General features: G+C 41.0%; 1 protein-coding gene across 1 annotated transcript in view; it reads right to left on the reverse strand.

The window, feature by feature from the left end:
- Positions 1-971: 971 nt before the first annotated feature.
- The window catches only part of LOC126071079 (vomeronasal type-2 receptor 26-like), a 44,742-nt gene continuing 27,297 nt past the window's right edge, over positions 972-18,416 (reverse strand). The window contains 6 exon segments of the mRNA XM_049875373.1: positions 972-1,660; positions 1,663-1,900; positions 4,342-4,473; positions 6,707-6,824; positions 7,295-7,491; positions 8,881-9,172. Coding sequence (XP_049731330.1) covers positions 972-1,660; positions 1,663-1,900; positions 4,342-4,473; positions 6,707-6,824; positions 7,295-7,491; positions 8,881-9,172 — 1,666 coding nt within the window.

An 18,416-nucleotide genomic window follows, 5' to 3' on the forward strand; every position in this document is an offset into this window, starting at 1 on the left:
GTACGTGATAAAGATACCATTTAAAACAGTGGGGCAAAAATCTTGTAATAACAAGTTTATGGATAATAGATGATACATTTGTGAAAGACATGTAAACTAATTACCTCTTGAATTCAGGAATATACTAAATATATTATAAACCTACAGTTAACATTTAAAATCTCTAAAGGGGTCAAGTGTGCCTGACCCAAGCCATGGTGTTTCCAGTTGCCTCATATGCCTATGAAAGATGGACAATGAATAAGGAAGATGGAAAAAAAAAATTGATGCCTTTGTATTATGGAGTTGGCTAAGAATACTGAATATGCAATGGACTGCCAGAAGAACAAACAAATCTGTCTTGGAAAAAGCACAGCCAGATTACTTCTTAGAAACAAGGATGTCTAGACTTCATCTCACATACTGTGGACATGTTATCAGAAGGGACCAGACACTGCAGAAGTTCATCACTCTTGGTAAAGTAGAGGATCACCAAAAAAGAGAAAGACCCTCAGTGAGATGGATTGACACAGTGGTGGCAACAACAGGCTCAAGCATAACAATGGTCATGAAGATTGTGCAAGACCAGGCAGTGTTTCATTCTGTTGTCCCTAGGGTGTCCGTGAGTCAGAACCAACTCAACAGCACCTAAAAACAACAACAAAGGGTTCAGAAGAGAATAGAATAGAAAGCCGCAGTACAACTTCAATATTTTCCAAAAAACATGATTGTTTACAGCGACTCTCAGTTGACTAAAGGAAGTGTAGTAATTAATGCACAAACAACATTTTCTGGATAACCATTAATCTGAGATAACATTCACATTTGTGATCATGAAGGCTGGCTGAGAAATGTTGTACACAAGAATTCCAGAACTAAAGGAGGCAGAACTTGTTCCAAAGTAAAGAAGTAAAGCAGTTTCAACTATTTTCTAACATCTGGATGCAAAATCATCTGGTTTATTGTTCGGTAGCCTAAAAACCAGATAGGCACTAGTGAGAGAAATTCTTAGACCACATCTTTCCCCTGAAATCTATTTTGTCCCTTAGTTCTTTCAAAGCATTCTTATCAGGCTTTATTAGAATAATGTAGCATTTTGGGGCAAAGATGCAACCTAGTAGCCCCAAACTAGAGGTCAAGATGGAGAAGATCTCCATGGCCACCATGGCCTTCCCCTTGGTGCTGTGGTAGACAGGAAGGAAGGTGACCCAAACACTGCAGAACATCAACATGCTGAATCTCAGACACTTGGCTTCACTGAAGGTATCAGGCAGGTTCCTGGCCCCGTAAGCCAAGGAAAAAGTCCCCATGCCCAAGGATCCCAGGTATCCCAGGACACAGTAGAAGGCAGTGACTGAGCCCTTAGTGCACTCAACGATGAGGTGTCTGGGCTCAGAGTGTGTGTCTATGTCAATGAAAGGGGGAGAGGTACCCAGCCAGATACCACAGATAATCACTTGGATCAGAGAGCAGATGGCAACCACAGAGTTAGAAGCCCCTGAAACCAGCAACCACCTCATGGTTCTTCCGGGTTTCATGGCCTTCAATGCCAGAATCACAGTAAGAGTTTTGGCCAAAACAGTAGAAACAGCCACAGTGAACACAACTCCAAATGTGATGTGTCGGAGAAGGCAGGTGGCTGTGTTGCGACAGCCAATGAAGAGTAAGGAGCAGAGGAAGCCAGGAGGAGGGAGAGGAGCAGCATGTAGCTAAGAGCATGGTTGTTGGCCTTGACTATGGGAGTGTCTCGGTGCCTCACAAAAACCCACAGAACCGCAGCTGTGACAACAGAGAAGCACAAGGCAATGCAGGCCAGAGTCACCCCCAGTGAATCTTCAAAGGACAGGAAAGTCACAACCTTTGGGAGGCAGTGATTTCTCTCACTGTTTGGGTACTCATGGGCTGGACACTAGACACATTGCTGTGCATCTGGAGAAAAAGCAAAGATTCGGCATTTCAGTTTCAAAAGCTCTTCATTTTACCAAGTTTACATTTGCCTTCTTTGTGCAGACTGACCTCCTCAGATTAATACTCAGACACACCAGATTAAGATTCTGTATTCCTGACCCAGAAACCCTGGTGGTGCAATAGTTAAGTGCTACCGCTGCTAACCAAAATGTCGGCAGTTCGAATCTGCCAGGCAGTCCTTGGAAACTCTATGGGACAGTTCTACTCTGTCCTACAGGGTCACTATGAGTCAGAATCGACTCGGTGGCAGTGGGTTTTTAGGTTTATTCCTGATCCAGGGAGAATGCTTTCAGCTGCAGGTAAGAAAAAACCCAGTCAAACTGAATCTTCAGCTAATGGTACAAAAAAGGTCTATTATATTGTTAAGCACTAAGATTGTCACAACCATTTCCTCTGCTGTCCCCAGTGTATTCTTGATGATTGGCCCTGTACTGCCATAGTTGACAGTATTTTCATGGAATAATCAAGTCTAAAAGTTTCCTTATTCTCACTCAGATTGAGACAGAAAGAAGATTCATGTAGCTCTCTGAAGTGTGAGGATTATCTTTCCCCAAAAAATTTAGCACTGTTCTTCTTGATGTTTCTAACCATAAAGGTTCCCTCCTCCCCCCTTTTTTTTCTAAATCAGTTACTGGCTGTGATGGTTAAGGCTGTGTGTCGACTTGACTGGGACATGATTCTCAGTGGTTTGAGAGTCCTGTGATGCTGTGATGACTTCCATGATGAGACTTGATATTATGGGATCATCTCCATGATGGGATCTTCTGTGAGTAACCAATCAGTTGAAAGGGAGTTTCCTCGGGCGTGTGGCCTGCATTGAATATAAGTGGATATTCTGGCAAGACTTGTGGGCTTTTACTCATTCTGGATCCGGCAGGTGTTCATCTCCTGTTCATATGACCTTAGATTCTTGGGACTTGAGCTAGCAGCTTTCCTGTGGTCTTGCCTGCTGGTCTTGGGATTCATCAGTCTTCACAGCCTGTGAGTGTGAGCCGTGCTCTCTGACCTGCTGATCTTGGGTTCGCCAGTCTCTGTGGCTATGTGCATCAGGAGAATCCTCTATCTTGAACCACAGACTTGGGATGTCCCAGCCTCTACAACCGTGTGAGCCATTTTCTTGATATAAATGCATATATTTATACACCTTATTGGTTTTTCTTCTCTAGCGAACCCAGTCTAAGACACAGGTTAAGGTGCTGGGAATTCACATTGACCAGTAGGGGCTATAACTAGTTCTGAACTTTGGTTTAACTTCGCACAAGATTCATAAGCTATGGGGTAAAAAACCCTGTTTCAGTAAAGTCAATTCCTACACACAGCAAACCTATAGGACAGAGTAGAACTTCCCCATAGGGTTTCCAGGTAGTGGCTGGTGAATTCAAACTTCCCGCCCTTTGCTTAGCAGACAAATGCCTAACAACTGTGCTAAGGGGTACAGAGATAGATACCAGAACATTCTTTGGGATTTGGTGGGAAGGTATGAAGGATGGATATTGCAGAAGCAAACGACAATGCCTTCTTATATTTCTTTTCTGTTTTAATAATAAGGGGTGTATCCTTTGACATATTGACCTTTTCATGAATATATAATGTCCTTCTTTGTTGTAATGATTTTTTGCTCAAAGTCTACATTGTCTGGTATTAGCATAGCAGCTCCAGCCCTCTTTTGGCTAATATTTGCATGGATTATCAATGTTCCATCCTGTCACTTTCACCGTATGTGTGTCTTTATAACTCACTGTATGTGAGTTTCTTATATGCAGTATTTGATCATTTATTTTTTTCTTTTCAATCCATTAGGCCAATCACTGCCTTTTAATTGGAGAGTTTAATCAATTTATATGGAAGGTAATTATTGATAAAAGAAGACTTCTGCTTTTTGTTTTCTACTTATCGTATGCCTTTTTTGTTCCAGAATTCCCGCATGATGGTCTTTTTTAATGATTCATATATTTTTTTCTTGTGTACTATTTTGATTCCCTCTTGTGTATTTTTCTGCATGTATTTTATAATTACATATATACAAAAAACATGTATAATCATGATTAATTGATTTTTATCTTGCAACTATTTAGATTACCTCTTGTGTATTTTTTCAGCGTATATTTTAGTGTATTCCTTAGTAGTGACCTTAGAGCTTACGATTATCGTCTTAACTTTATAACAATCTATTCTGAATTAACACCAATTTAGTTCCAATAGTGTACAAAAGATCTACTCCTTTCCCATAATGTTGTAGCAATATTAGGTATAAAAGTAAATATGGTGAATGAATGAGTGAAAGAAAAAACAGAAGACAATCATGGCCTAGGACCCCACTGCAACTTCCCCTTCCTGTCCTTTTCATGGAGAGAATGGCGCGAGGGCTGGCGTTATTAGAGGGCAGTCATAAACATTCATACCTGTCTGATATGAAGTCTCTGTCTCTAGGCAAATTGTACAAATAAAGCAACAGAATGGCCTTTCTTCTTCTGGAATTTTCCTGGATCCTGGACCACAGCTCTGGCTACACACAGATTGAGGAGTCTGCAGAGAAACAAGGATGCATTGGTTATTACTTTGCACATTATTAGCAGTTTGTCCACTAATAAGCAAGAAATTGGATCTTCTATTACACTTTCTGGCACTTTTCCAGCTCCATCCTGTTGATATTACCTAGATCTCTAAATATAAATTACCAATAATATTTTTCCTCTTTCTTTAACTGGTTACACATACAATCAAAATTTTACCGAAGTAGCTGGTGACTTTCATCTCATACATCATCACCTGAAACATCCCCTGAGTGTTTCTCTCCTTGTTTTTTGCTACTTTATCTTAAAGTCCTTTCAGTGTAGGTCACTGTATCATAAGGATTCTGAGGCCTTGTATGTCCAAGGTAATTTTACCATGCCCCCATACTTGACTGGATATAAGAGTTTAGGTATTACATGGAAGAATTTAACAATGTGATAAATAGACTTCCTACTAGAGGTACCTACATAAATAAATTGAAGTGTACCAGCAAAGAACGATGAGTGGATGTTATGGACCCGATATTGGGGTTAATCCAAATCTGAGTTCATGAGTTCAGGTATAGTACCCCTTTGTCAGGCATTTAATGAAACCTTAAAAGTGGAAGTATCACTTCTGTACAAACATCCACAAAACTGCCCAAGATTGATAAACTGTAGTAAGTTGGATGAAATGACGGGCAGTGCTTTCAGAAGATAAACAAAACAATGATGACTTCTCGATAGAGAAATTACTGATAGAAAAAAGAATGAGGATGAAATCTATAAAGAGATCGCTGAAATCCAGACTCTATCTGTGTTTACAGTGCATCTAAACATAGGGATTGGAGCATGCATGATTAAGACTCTTCTGTGATATAAGGAGGATAACCAAGTATAAAATTTAAAAAGTAGGTCCATTACCTCCCTTCAGTGTATGCATTCCAATACTTAACGCCTAATCGAACCCAAATTAAAAACAATCAAACAATTACACATATAAACTTACTCTTCCCAGAGGTGCAGCCGTATAATATGTGAAAGTAATATCATAAATTTAGCCCTGGGTTAACAGGGTGCCAACTCAATCGCCTCTCATGGCTCTGTTCAGATAAAGCTACAATGTATACGTCCAATTTTGAGATGATGTCATACCTCTTTGAATCCAACAGGCCATTCTATCATCTCTTTGTTGATGACTAACTCTTGATCGTGTGGATTATTGAAGATAAACTCTCTGACTTTAATCAGCAGGCTAAAATCACCAGTAAAATTCACAGGGTTTCCAATATCATACCGTGTCATAGAGTTTTTTTTCTCATCCAAGAATATATTGTCCCCAATGCTGTTTGTAAATTGGATATTCCTTATAAATGGATGAAGCTAGAGGTGAGGCATAATTTTAAAACAGGATTGCATTCAAATTAGAGATGGAGGGCTCATACCTACCAATTAATTCTTCTTTCCCCACCTCTCTACCCTCAGGATTTTGTTATGGTAGTTGCTGATTTTTTTGTGTGTGCCCACCATCTCATGGTCTCAAGGGAGAATGCCACCAGGGCTCCAGAATAATGGAGGCCTAATCAAATCCAATCATGACACCATCTAGAGGTTGGCTTACATGTTTGCTTTGATCCAACCCTGACCAAAAAAGTCTGCTCGCGGCTTCATTAAAACTGGTGTAAATGAAGATTTTAACATCCCAACAAATCCATTTTCATCCTAGCTAATCCCAGAATCTTACATGTATTGTGTGGGTTTTCATATGTCAAATTGGGACTATAACCCCCGCTCCCATGATATCGCAGGTTTGGTAAGAAAAAATAAATAAAGCACTTGTCAGAGTGTCACCAGGTATGGCTCAAAAAAAGAACATTTCCCAAAGACATTTTAGAATACCAAGGAAGGGGAATGTATGTATCCCAGGGAGAAATAAAGACTTGACCCATTTTTACCTACCTGTGAATTCGCATGAGTTGTGGTTGGGTCATATCTTACATATTAGGCCTTAAGAAACTTTTCTGATAACCATTTTGTTATTGCATGGTCTTTAACTGAACTTCTCCCCACACCCCATGACCAGGGTTTTCCAAGTTGATACTCAAAAATTGCACTTATCAGTATATCCACTGGGAACAATCTTTCATTCATTTTGCCTGATCCTATTGACCATGAGTCACAAGCCTGGTCATGCTGCTGTGCCTCAATAGAATACCACCAATGCCATTAGGTGAACAATACAAATCCTGCCTCTGGAGGAGATGTACCTGCCAGGGGAGGAGCGTAGGTCCCTCTGCATTTCCTGTAGATCCCATTTCTGTGTTAATCAGAAGCATTTCATGGAGGGCTTGGGCCACAGTATATACAGCATTATAGACAGGATAGCTAGAATCAGACAAGTTCATCATGCCCAGAGAGACTGGCACCGACTCTAAGGAAGCATTTGGTGGGCAGTTCTCGATTTCTTCACATTGTGTCCCGACAATCAAACAATTAAATATTTGAAGCCAGATTTTCCTGAGGTAAAAGTCTTCTGGATACCTGGATGGGTTCACTCCCTTGACAAAGTGTCTGAAGCCAGGGATTGCCTTCTCCCAATGTGAAAATAAGAGGCTTCCATAGATGTCATGCAAAAGATTATGCCAGTTTTCTTCCATGATCCATACCTTTCCAGAGATTAAATAAGTTTCTGTGAAATAGCTTATAAATTTGATACTCTCAGCATCACCATACAGTATATACACATTTGCTAATGAATCCCTGATCCTGTCTCTCAACATCAACGTACTGACTTCGTGTAGTCTCCTGATCTCAGAGACTTTTTCTACAAAGGCCACACAGATACTTTCCTTTACTATCTCTGCTTCCAGGTCCTGGGGAACTGCTCCCCTTTCATATCTTCAGAGACAAAAAGCCCCACCCAGGTCCAGCCAAAATGCATCAATAACTGGATCATTCCATGGACCAGAAAGCCATCCTTGGAGGCCATCGGATACAGTGATGGGAACCGGTCTTTGTCACTCAGAATAGGATCAAAAGGACCATATGTGACCTGAACATGAAACAAAGAAAGGTCATGAATCTGAGTTGCATGGGATTTCAGTGGTCTTCATTAGAGAGGGAGTAAGAGAATTCTCTCTGTGGAAGGGGGAATTAATGGAATATCTGCTGAAGAAAAATAAGAAACTGCATTGGACACTCCACAGTTCTTTTTTCATTCTGTTCAAACAGAAGACCATATATTCCAGCCTCCCTGCTTTCAGGACATGATGTGTAACCCCTGGTGTGACTTTCAGGCTAAAGCATAAAAGATGATGTGGAAGATCTCCGTGTGCTCATCATCTCCTGCAGGTCAACAGAAGAAGGCACTAATATCAGCTGGTGCACCTGCACGATGGTAGTGTTTCCACCAGCTTTAAGCCTGTGGCTTAGTAACTGAGGCCCATCTCCCTAGCGATCAATGTTGGATATGAACCCTGATAATAAATATTTCCTGTTACACCCTTGATATTTTGGATTTAACTTAATACCTCAGCATACTGTAGATTATCCTGAGGAGCACAATTATAAACTCTGAGTCTCGAAATATGATTTTTCCATCACAGAATTCTCATAACGTAAGGCTCTTATTTTGGAGCCCTGGTGGTACAGTGGTTAAGAACATGGTTGTTAACCAAAAGTGCTGCAGTTCAAATCTACCAGCCGCTCCTTGGAAACCCCGTGGAGCAGTTCTACTCCGTGCTGTAGGGTCGCTATGAGTTGGAAGTGACTCGACAGCAATGGGGTTTTTTTTTAAATCTTATTTTGGCCTTAATTCTTTCTGACTGCTGCTTGTCTTAGATCAGGTTCCCTGGAAAGGGACTTTGATATGGAGAGTGGCATGTGGAAAGTTTATGGGAGTGCCCTCAGGAGACACACCTCTGGGCACATGAGAAAAGCAGGATTGGACAGAGGGAGAAGCTGAACCATAAGAAAGCTGCATCTGCATCTCAACTGATTGTTGGGGACTTTATTAATATACCATATTCGGACTACAGGGCCAGGCCTTACCCCCACATCAATTATTTATTGGCCTCTGTCTGTCCCCTGAGAAGGGTTTTATCCTGGTTGGGGAAGTTCCCTGCCTGGGGCATTTTCGACAAGGCACATAGCTATCTGTTGAAGGTGAGCAGATTATATTTCCAGAAGTTGGCGTGGATGTATTGGTCCTGAGCTGTAATCTGGGCTGAGCTTCAAAGGATACACAGCACTGCTCCTTCCCCTTCCTTCATCCTCCTTCATGGCACAAGCTATAAGCTCACAATCCTCAGAATTCATTGGAATTTGTGGACAACAGTCAAGGAATACATAAACCCTCCTTCCTCCTTTCCCTTGATCAGACAGCAGGGAATGCCATTGACACTACCTGATCTTATGTTTCCAGAGCTCACGATCCACTGACCTGTGGGCTTTTGTAGAGCTCCAGCAGTGTTCCAACCTCTGCAGAGGATGCTGATTTGCTTTCCACAATGCTAGCGACAGATTTGCTCTGTCTCCGGCAGTTGTGATTAGGGAGAATCTGCCTCCCTCCCGAGAGCCAAAACAGGGCACTCTCTGAGGTTCTGTGGTCCCTGGGAATGGCATTGTAGAGGTCAAAACCCAAGGACAGGTTGGGGAGCAGGTAGGGGTTCTTGTTGATCTCCTCAATGGCAAAGTGAAAGACCAGAAAAAACTGGTAGTTTTTTGGGAACAACCTAAAAAGAGTGGACATCATAAGGGAGAATGATCAAGTCATAATTATTCAGGAGTAACTTTAAGCCAAGGCAAGGAAAAATAATATTTTAGAACTCTGTTTTTCTCCTTTGTTTCTTTAGTTCCTTTATTGCACCACAAGGAGACATCTTCTAGAATTTTTTCTAATCTCACTCTCAATTAAGTTTTTATACCCTAGATATAATGCATATCCAGTATATGTAAGTACATACAGCATGACCAGTAAGCACGGGCTTACAGTAGGCAAGGTACACATGCATTTAGCTGGGTTTACTTACTAAACTGTAGTGAACAATTTCACATGGATTTCAATGTCTTTTTTATCAGTTTGTCGTACTGTGGGGGATTGCGTGTTGCTGTGATGCTGGAAGCTATGCCATCGGTATTGAGATACCAGCAGGGTCACCCATGGAGGACAGGTTTCAGCTGAGCTTCCAGACTAAGACAGACTAGGAAGAAGGACCCAGCAGTCTACTTCTGAAAAGCATTAGCCAGTGAAAACCTTATGAAAAGCAGTGGAGCATTGTCTGATAAAGTGCTGGAAGATGAGCCCCCCGGGTTGGAAGGCACTCAAAGATGGCTGGGGAAGAGCTGCCTCCTCAAAGTAGAGTCGACCTTAATGACATGGATGGAGTCAAGCTTTCAGATGTTCATTTGCTGATGTGGCACGACTCAAAATGAGAAGAAACAGCTGCAAAAATCCATTAGTAATCAGAACCTGGAATGTACGAAGTAAGAATCTAGGAAAATTGGAAATTGGCAAAAATGAAATGGAATGCAAAAATATCAATATCCTAGGCATTAGTGAGCTGAAATGGACTGGTATTGGCCGGCCATTTTGAATTGGACAATCATATAGTCTACTGTGCTGGGAATGCCAATTTGAACAGGAATGGTGTTGCATTCCTTGCCAAAAAGAACATTTCAAGATCTATCCTGAAGTACAACACAGTCAGTGATAGGATAATATCCACAGGCCTACAAGGAAGATCAGTTAATACGATTATTATTCACATTTATGCACCAACCACTAGGGCCAAAGATGAAGAAACAGAAGATTTTTATCAGCTGCTGCAGTCTGAAATTGATCAAATATGCAATCAAGATGCATTGATAATTACTGGTGATTGGACTGCAAAAGTAGGAAACAAAGAAGAAGGATCGGTAGTTGGAAAATATGGCCTTGGTGAAAGACACAATGCCGGAGATCAAATGATAGAATTTTGCAAGACCAACGACTTTTTCATTGCAAATACCTTCTTTCACCAACATAAACGGTGACTATGCACAGGGACCTCACCAGATGGAACACACAGGAATCAGACTGACTACATCTTTGGAAAGAGATGATGGAAAGGTCAATATCATCAGTCAGGACAAGGCCAGGGGCCAACTGTAGAACAGACCATCAATAGCTCATGTGCAAGTTCAAGCTGAAACTGAAGAAAACCGGAGCAAGTCCACGAAAGTCAAAATATGACCTTGAGTATAACCCACCTGAATTTAGAGACCATCTCAAGAATAGATTCAACGCACTGAACACTAGTGACTGAAGACCAGATGAGTTGTGGAATGACATCAAGGACATTATCCTTGAAGAAACCAACAGGTCATTGAAAAGAAAGAAAACACCAAGATGGACGTCAGAGGAGACTCTGAAACTTATTCTTGAATTGATGAAGTAAAAGAAATGAACAGAAGATTTCAAAGGGTGTCTCGAGAAGACAAAGTGAAGTATAATGACACGTGCAAAGAGCTTGAGATGCAAAACCAAAAGGGAAGAACACACGCAGCATTTCCCTAGCTGAAAGAACTGAAGAAAAAATTCAACCCTTGAGTTGCAATAGTGAAGGGTTCTATAGGGAAAATATTAAACAATGCAGGAGGCATCAAAAGAAGATGGAAGGAATACACAGATTTATTATATCAAAAAAAAAATTAGTCGATGTTCAACCATTTCAAGAGGCAGCATATGATCAGGAACCGATGGTACTGAAGGAAGAAGTCCAAGCTGCTCTGAAGGCACTGGCAAAAAACAAGGCTCCAGGAATTGATGGGATATCAATTGAGATGTTTCAACAAACAGATGTAGCGCTGGAGGTGCTCTCTTGTCTATGCCAAGAAATATGGAAGACAGCTTCCTGGCCAACTGACTTGAAGAGATCCATATCTATGCCTATTCCCAAGAAAGGTGATCCAACCGAATGTGGAAGTTATAGAATAATATCATTAATATCAAATGCAAGCAAAATTTTGCTGAATATCATTCAAAAACGGCTACAGCAGTATATCGACAGGGAACTGCCAAAAATTCAGGCCGGTTTCAGAAGAGGATGTGGAACCAGGGATATCATTGCTGATGTCAGGTGGATTCTGGCTGAAAGCAGAGAATACCAGAAGGATGTTTACCTGTTATTTTATTTACTCTGGAAAGGCATTAGGCTGTGTGGACCATAACAAATTATGGATAACATTGTGAAGAATGGGAATTCCAGAACACTTGATTGTGCTCATGAGGAACCTTTACATAGATCAAGAGGTAGTTGTCCGGACAGAACAAGGGGATACTGATTGGTTTAAAGTCAGGAAAGGTGTGCATCAGCGTTGTATCCTTTCACCATACCTATTCCATCTGTATGCTGAGCAAATAATCTGAGAAGCTGGACCATATGAAGAAGAATAGGGCTTCAGAATTAGAGGGAGACTCATTTTTTTTTTCATTAACAACCTGCGTTATGCAGATGACACAACCTTGCTTGCTGAAAGTGAAGAGAACTTGAAGCACTTACTAATGAAGATCAAAGACCACAGCCTTCAGTATGGATTACACCTCAATATAAAGAAAACATGATAAACGGAGAAAAGATCGAAGTTGTCAAGGATTTCATTTTACTTGGCTCCACAATCAAAAGCCATGGAAGCAGCAGTCAAGAAATCAAAAGACGCATTGCATTGGGTAAATCTGATGTAAAGGACCTCTTTAAAATGTTGAAGAGCAAAGATGTCACCTTGAAGACTAAGGTGCGCCTGACCCAAGCCATGGCATTTTCAATCACATCATATGCATGTGGAAGCTGGACAATGAATAAGGAAGACTGAAGAAGAATTGATGCCTTTGAATTGTGGCGGTGGTGAAGAATAGTGAATATACCATGGACTGTCAAAAGAATGAACAAATCTGTCTTAGAGTAAGTACAACCAGAATGCTCCTTAGAAGCAAGGATGGCAAGGCTGTGTCTTACATATTTTGGACACGTTGTCAGGAGGGATCAGTCCCTGGAGAAGGACATCATGCTTGGCAGAGTACACGGTCAGCAGAAAAGAGGAAGACCCTCAACGAGGTGGACTGACACAGTGGCTGCAACTATGAGCTTAAGTATAACAACGATTTTATGGATGGCTCAGGACCAGGCAGCGTTTCAATTGTGCATAGGGTCGCTATGAGTCGGAACCGACTGGACAGCACCTAACAACAACAAAAACAAAGAAGTTTATGACCAAAGAACAGAGAAAATATTTAGGATCAGTAGTTACAATTATAAAAAATTAAATTGACAAATTATAATCAAGACCTAAATAAATTTCCTTAGCATCCCTAATAATTTTATTTCAAAAGACTTGTTTTGTTGTTCCTAGGGGAATCAAGTCAGTGATGAGCCAAGCAACTAACTGAGATTTGCAGGACTTCGGGGCAGAATTGAGGTAGGATTTACCTCAATGGTATAGCTTTCATCCAAGCAGATTATTTTACTGAGGTCCTATCAACGGAATATTATTGCTGATGTCAGGTGGATCCTGACTGGTAGAAGAGAATCCAGGAAATATGTTTACCTGGGTTTTATTGCCTATGCTAATTCACTCAAGTGTGTGGATCATAACAAATTATGGATACCGTTGCAGAGAATAAGAATTCCAGAACACTTAATTGTGCTCATGAGGAAGCTGTACAAGAACCAAGAGGCAGTTGTTCAAAAAGAACGAGGGCATACTGCATGGTTTAAAGTCACGAAAGGTGTGCGTCAAGGTTGTATCCTTTAACCACACTTATTTAACCTGTATGCTGAGCAAATAATCTGAGAAGATGGACTACATGAAGAAGAATGGGGCATCAGGATTAGAGAAAGACTCACTAACAACCTGCATTATGCAGATGACACAACCTTGCTTGCTGAAAGCGAAGAGGACTTGAAGCACTTATTGATGGAGATCAAAGACCACAGCCTTCAGTACGGATTATGCCTCAAAATTAAAAAAAAAAAAAAATCCTCACAACTGGACCAATAAGCAGCATCACGATAAACGGAGAAAAGATTAAGGTTGTCAAGGATTTCATGTTACTTGGATCCACAACCAGCAGCCGTGGAAGCAGCAGTCAAGAAGTCAAAAGATGTATTGAAGAGCAAAGATGTCACCTTGAGGACTAAAGTGCACCTGACCCCAGCCACGGTGCTTTCAGTCTTCTCATATGCATGAGAGAACTGGACAATGACTAAGGAAGCCTTTGAATTGCGGTTTTGGTGAAGAATATTGAATATACCATGGACTGCCAAAATAGTGAACAAATCTGTCTTGGAAGAAGAAGTACAACCAGAATGCTCCTTAGAATCAAGGATGCTGAGACTACAGTCTCACACACTTTGAACACGTTGTCAGAAGGGATCAGTTCCCAGAGAAGGACATGATGTTTGGTAGAAGCGGGTCAGGGAAAAAGAGGAAGACCCTCAAGGAGATGGACCGGACACAGTGGCTACAACAATGGGCCCAGGCACAGCAACAATGGTGAGGATGGCACAGCACCAGGCAGTGTTTCATTCTGTAGTAGATGCAGTAGCTGTGGGCCAGAACTGACTCGACTACACCTAACAACTTAAATGGGAGGTGCCTCAGTGCACGGAAAAATGCAAGATGTTTTCTGCTAGGGACCTGAGTAAGTCATGCACACTTACCTTCATAAACCCTTTTGGAAAGGCTTGGGTATATCACAAAACATAACTTAGGTTTACTGGAGCTGGAAGTCAAATGGTTGTTGTTGTTAGATGCTGTCCAGCGGATTCCAACTCACACCAGCCCTATGCACAACAGAATGCAACACTGCTTAGTCCTGTGCAACCTCATAATCATTGCTTTGCTTGAGCCCATTGTTGCAGCCACTGTGTCAATCCATCTCATTAACTATCTTCCTCTTTTTGACTGACCCTCTACTTTACCAAGCATGATGTCCTTCACGAGGGACCGATCCCTCCTGACAATGTGCTCAAAGTATGTGAAACGTAGTCTCGCCATCCTTGCTTCTAAGGAGCATTCTGGTTGTACTTCTTCCAAGATAGATTTGTTCCTTGTTTTGCAGCCCATGGAATAGCCGATATTCTTCTCCAACACCACAATTCAAGGTATCAATTCTTCTTTAGTCTTTCTTATGCATTGTCCGGAAAACCTGGTAGCATAGTGGTTAAGAGCTGTGGCTTTAAACAAAGGGTCAGCAGTTCGAATCTACGAGGTGCTCCCTGGAAACTCTATGGGGCAGTTCTACTCTGTCCTATAGGGTCGCTATGAGTCGGAATCGACTCGGCGGCACCAGGGTTGTTTTTTTTTTTGTTTTTGGTATGCATTGTCCAGCTTTCAAATGCATACGAGAAGATTGAAAAACCATGGCTTGGGTCAGGCACACTTTAGGCCTCGAGGTGACATCTTTGCTTCTCAACACTTTAAAGAGGTCTTTTGCAGCAGATTCGCCCATCGCAATACATCTTTCAATTTCTTGAATGCTATTTCCACGGGTGTTGGTTGTGGATCCAAGTAAAATGAAATCCTTGACAACCTGAATCTTTTCCCTGTTTAACATGAAGCTGCTTTTTGGTCCAGTTGTGAGGATTTTTGTTGTCTTTTTGTTGAAGTGTAATCCATACTGAAGGCTGTGGTCCTTGATCTTTACCAGTAAGTACTTCAAGTCCTCTTCACTTTCAGCAAGCAAGGTTGTGTCATCTGCATAATGCAGATTGTTAATGAATCTTTCTCCATTCCTGATGCTCCATTCTTCATCATATAGTCCAGCTTCTCAGAGTATTTACTCAGCATACAGATTGGGTAGGTATGGTAAAAGGATACAGTCCTGATGTTCACCTTTCCTGACTTTAAACTATTAATGAGCCTTCCTCCATTCTTGATATATAAGGAGCACCTTGGAGATTCGAACTGCTGACCCTTTGTTCTTCTTCATGTATTCCAGTTTCTCAGATTATTTGCTCACCATACAGGCTGAATATGTATGATAAAAGGATGCAACCCTGAAGCTCACCTTTCTTGACTTTAAACCATGCACTATCCCCTTGTTCTGTTTGAACACTTGCCTCTTGATCAATGTGCAGATTCATCATGACAACAGTTAAGGGTTCCATAATTCCCATCCTCTGCAACGTTATCCATAATTTGTTATAATCCACAGTCGAATGCCTTTCCGTTGTCAATAAAAAACAGGTAAACATATTTCTGGTATTCTCTGCTTTCAGCAGGACCCATGTCCTCTTCTAAATCTGAATCGAATTTCTGGCAGTTCCCCGTTGACACACTGCTGCAGCTGCTTTTAAATAATCTTCCACAAAACTTTGTCTGCATGTGATATTAATGATATTGTTCCATAATTTCCACATTCAGTTGGATCACTTTTCTTGGGAATAGGCATAAATATGGATCTGTTCCAGTCAGTTGGCCGGGTACCTGCCTTCCAAATGTCTTGGCATAGGAGAGTGAGCACTTCCAGCGCTGCTTGTTTTTCGTCAATGCCTTCAGTGCAATTTGGATTTCTTCCTTCAGTGACATTGGTTCCTGATCAAATGTTACCTCCTGAAATGATTCAAAGTTGATCAATTCTTTTTCCTATACTGATTCTGTGTAATCCTTCTATCTTCTTTTGATGCTTCTTGTGTCATTTAATATTTTCCCATAGAATCCTTCAGTATTGCAATAAAAAAAAAATAGAAGGCTTGAATTCTTTCTTCAGTTCTTTCAGACCTAGAAATCCTGAGCACGTTCTTCCCTTTTGGTTTTCTATCTCCAGCTCTTTGCACATGTCATCATAATACTTTACTTTGTCTTCTTGATCCGCGCTTTGAAATCTTTCATTCAGCTCTTTTACTTCATCATTTCTTCCTTTTGCTTTAGCTACTTGGCGTTCAAGACCAAGTTTCAGAGTCTCTTCTGTCATCCATTTAGATTTTTTCTTTCTCTCCTGTCTTTTTAATGGCCTCTTGCTTTTCATGTATGATGTCCTTGATGTCATTCCACAACTTGTCTGGTCTTCAGTTATTAGTGTTCAACGCATCAAATCTATTCACGATGGCTCTAAATTCAGGTGTGATATACTGAAGATCGTACTTTGGCTGTTGTGGACTTGTTCTAATTTCCTTCAGTTTCAGCTTGAACTTGCGTATGAGTAATTGATGGTCTGATCCGAAGTCAGCCCCTTGCCTTTTTCTGATTGATGATATTGAGCTTTTCCATTGTCTTCCCACAGATACAGTCTATTTGATTCCTGTGTATTCTATCTGGTGAGGTCCAAGTGTATAGTTGCCATTTATGTTGGTGAAAAAAGGTATCTGCAATGAAGTCGCTGGTCTTGTTAAATTCAATTATGTGATGTCCAGCATTGTTTCTATCAACAAGACCATATTTTCCAGCTACCTATCCTTCTTCTTTGTTTCCAGCTTGTGCATTCCAATCACCAGTAATTATCAGTGCATCCTGATTGCATGTTCATTCAATTTCAGACTGCAAAAGCTGGTAAAAATCTTCAATTTCTTCAACTTTCGCCTTAGTGGTTGGTGCGTAAATTTGAATAATAGTCCTATTAACTGGTCTTCCTTGTAGGTGTGTGAATATTATCCTATCACTGACAGCATTGTACTACAGGACAGATCCTGAAATGTTCTTTTTGACGATGAATGTAATGCCATTTCTCTTCAAGTCATTGTTCCCTGCATAGTAGACCATATGATTGTCTGATTCTAAATGACCAGTACCAGGACACTTCAGCTCACTAATGCCTAGGATACCAATGTTTAGGCATTCCATTTCATTTCTGATGATTTCCAATTTTCCTAAATTCATACTTCGTACTTCTAGGTTCCAAATATTAATGGACATTTGCAGCTGTTTCTTCTCATTTTGCGTCATGCCACATCAGCAAATGAAGGTCCTAAAAGCTTGCCTCCAGCCACATCATTAAGGTCAACTCTAGGGTGAGGAGGCAGCTCCTCCCCAGTCGTATTTTGAGTGCCTTCCAACCTGAGGGGCTCATCTTCTGGCAGTATATCATACAGTTTTCCAGTGCTATTCATAAGGTTTTCACTGGCTAATTCTTTTCAGAAATAGACTGCCGGGTTCTTCTTCCTATTCTGTCTTATTCCGGAATCTCCGCTGAAACGTGTCCACCATGGGTGGCCCTGCTGGTATTTCAATACCGGTGGCATAGCTTCCAGCATCACAGCAACACAAAAGCCCCCACAGTGCAACAAGCTGTCTCAAATGGTAATCATGCCTTTTTATAAAGCCTTGGACCAGTTTTAATTACACCAGTACAATTTGTTTTCGAACATTTAGTAGGATTACTCTCTTTTGTCATTTTCACCTGAGGCATTTTATTTTTTTATTGTGTTTTAAATGAAGCCTCACAGAACAAATTAGTTCTCATTACACATTTAATATACACATTGTTTTGTGACTTTGGTTGGCAACCCCATGACGTATCACCACTTTCTCTTCTTGACCTTGGATTCCCCATTTCCATTCATCCAGATTTCCTTTCCTCTCCTTCTTTCTTGCCCTTGTTCCTGGGCTGGTGCACTCATTTAGTCTCATATGCGTGGTTCAGCTACACTTATTTTCTTTTTTTTATGAGCCTGTCTAATCTCTGGCTGAAGGGTGAACCTCAAGAGTGACTTCAGTACTGAGTTAAAAGGTTCTCTGGGAGCCATACTCTGGGGGTTTCTCCAGTCTCCATCAGACCAATAAGTCTACTCTTTTTTTGTGAGTTAGAATTTCTTTCAACATTTTTCCCCAGCTCTGTGCAGGACTCTCTATTGTGATCTCTATCAGAGCAGTCAGTGGCAGTAGCTGAGCACCATCTAATTGTGCTGGGCTCAGTCTGTCACCTGAGGCATTTTTAAGGAGTTTTTTCAAGTGTCTTCTGTGCTCATTAATATGTCAACTTTTAGGGCGCCAGCTTTGATA

This window comes from Elephas maximus, chromosome 3, assembly GCF_024166365.1.
Source record: "Elephas maximus indicus isolate mEleMax1 chromosome 3, mEleMax1 primary haplotype, whole genome shotgun sequence".
In the NCBI taxonomy this organism is placed as follows: Eukaryota; Metazoa; Chordata; class Mammalia; order Proboscidea; family Elephantidae; genus Elephas; species Elephas maximus.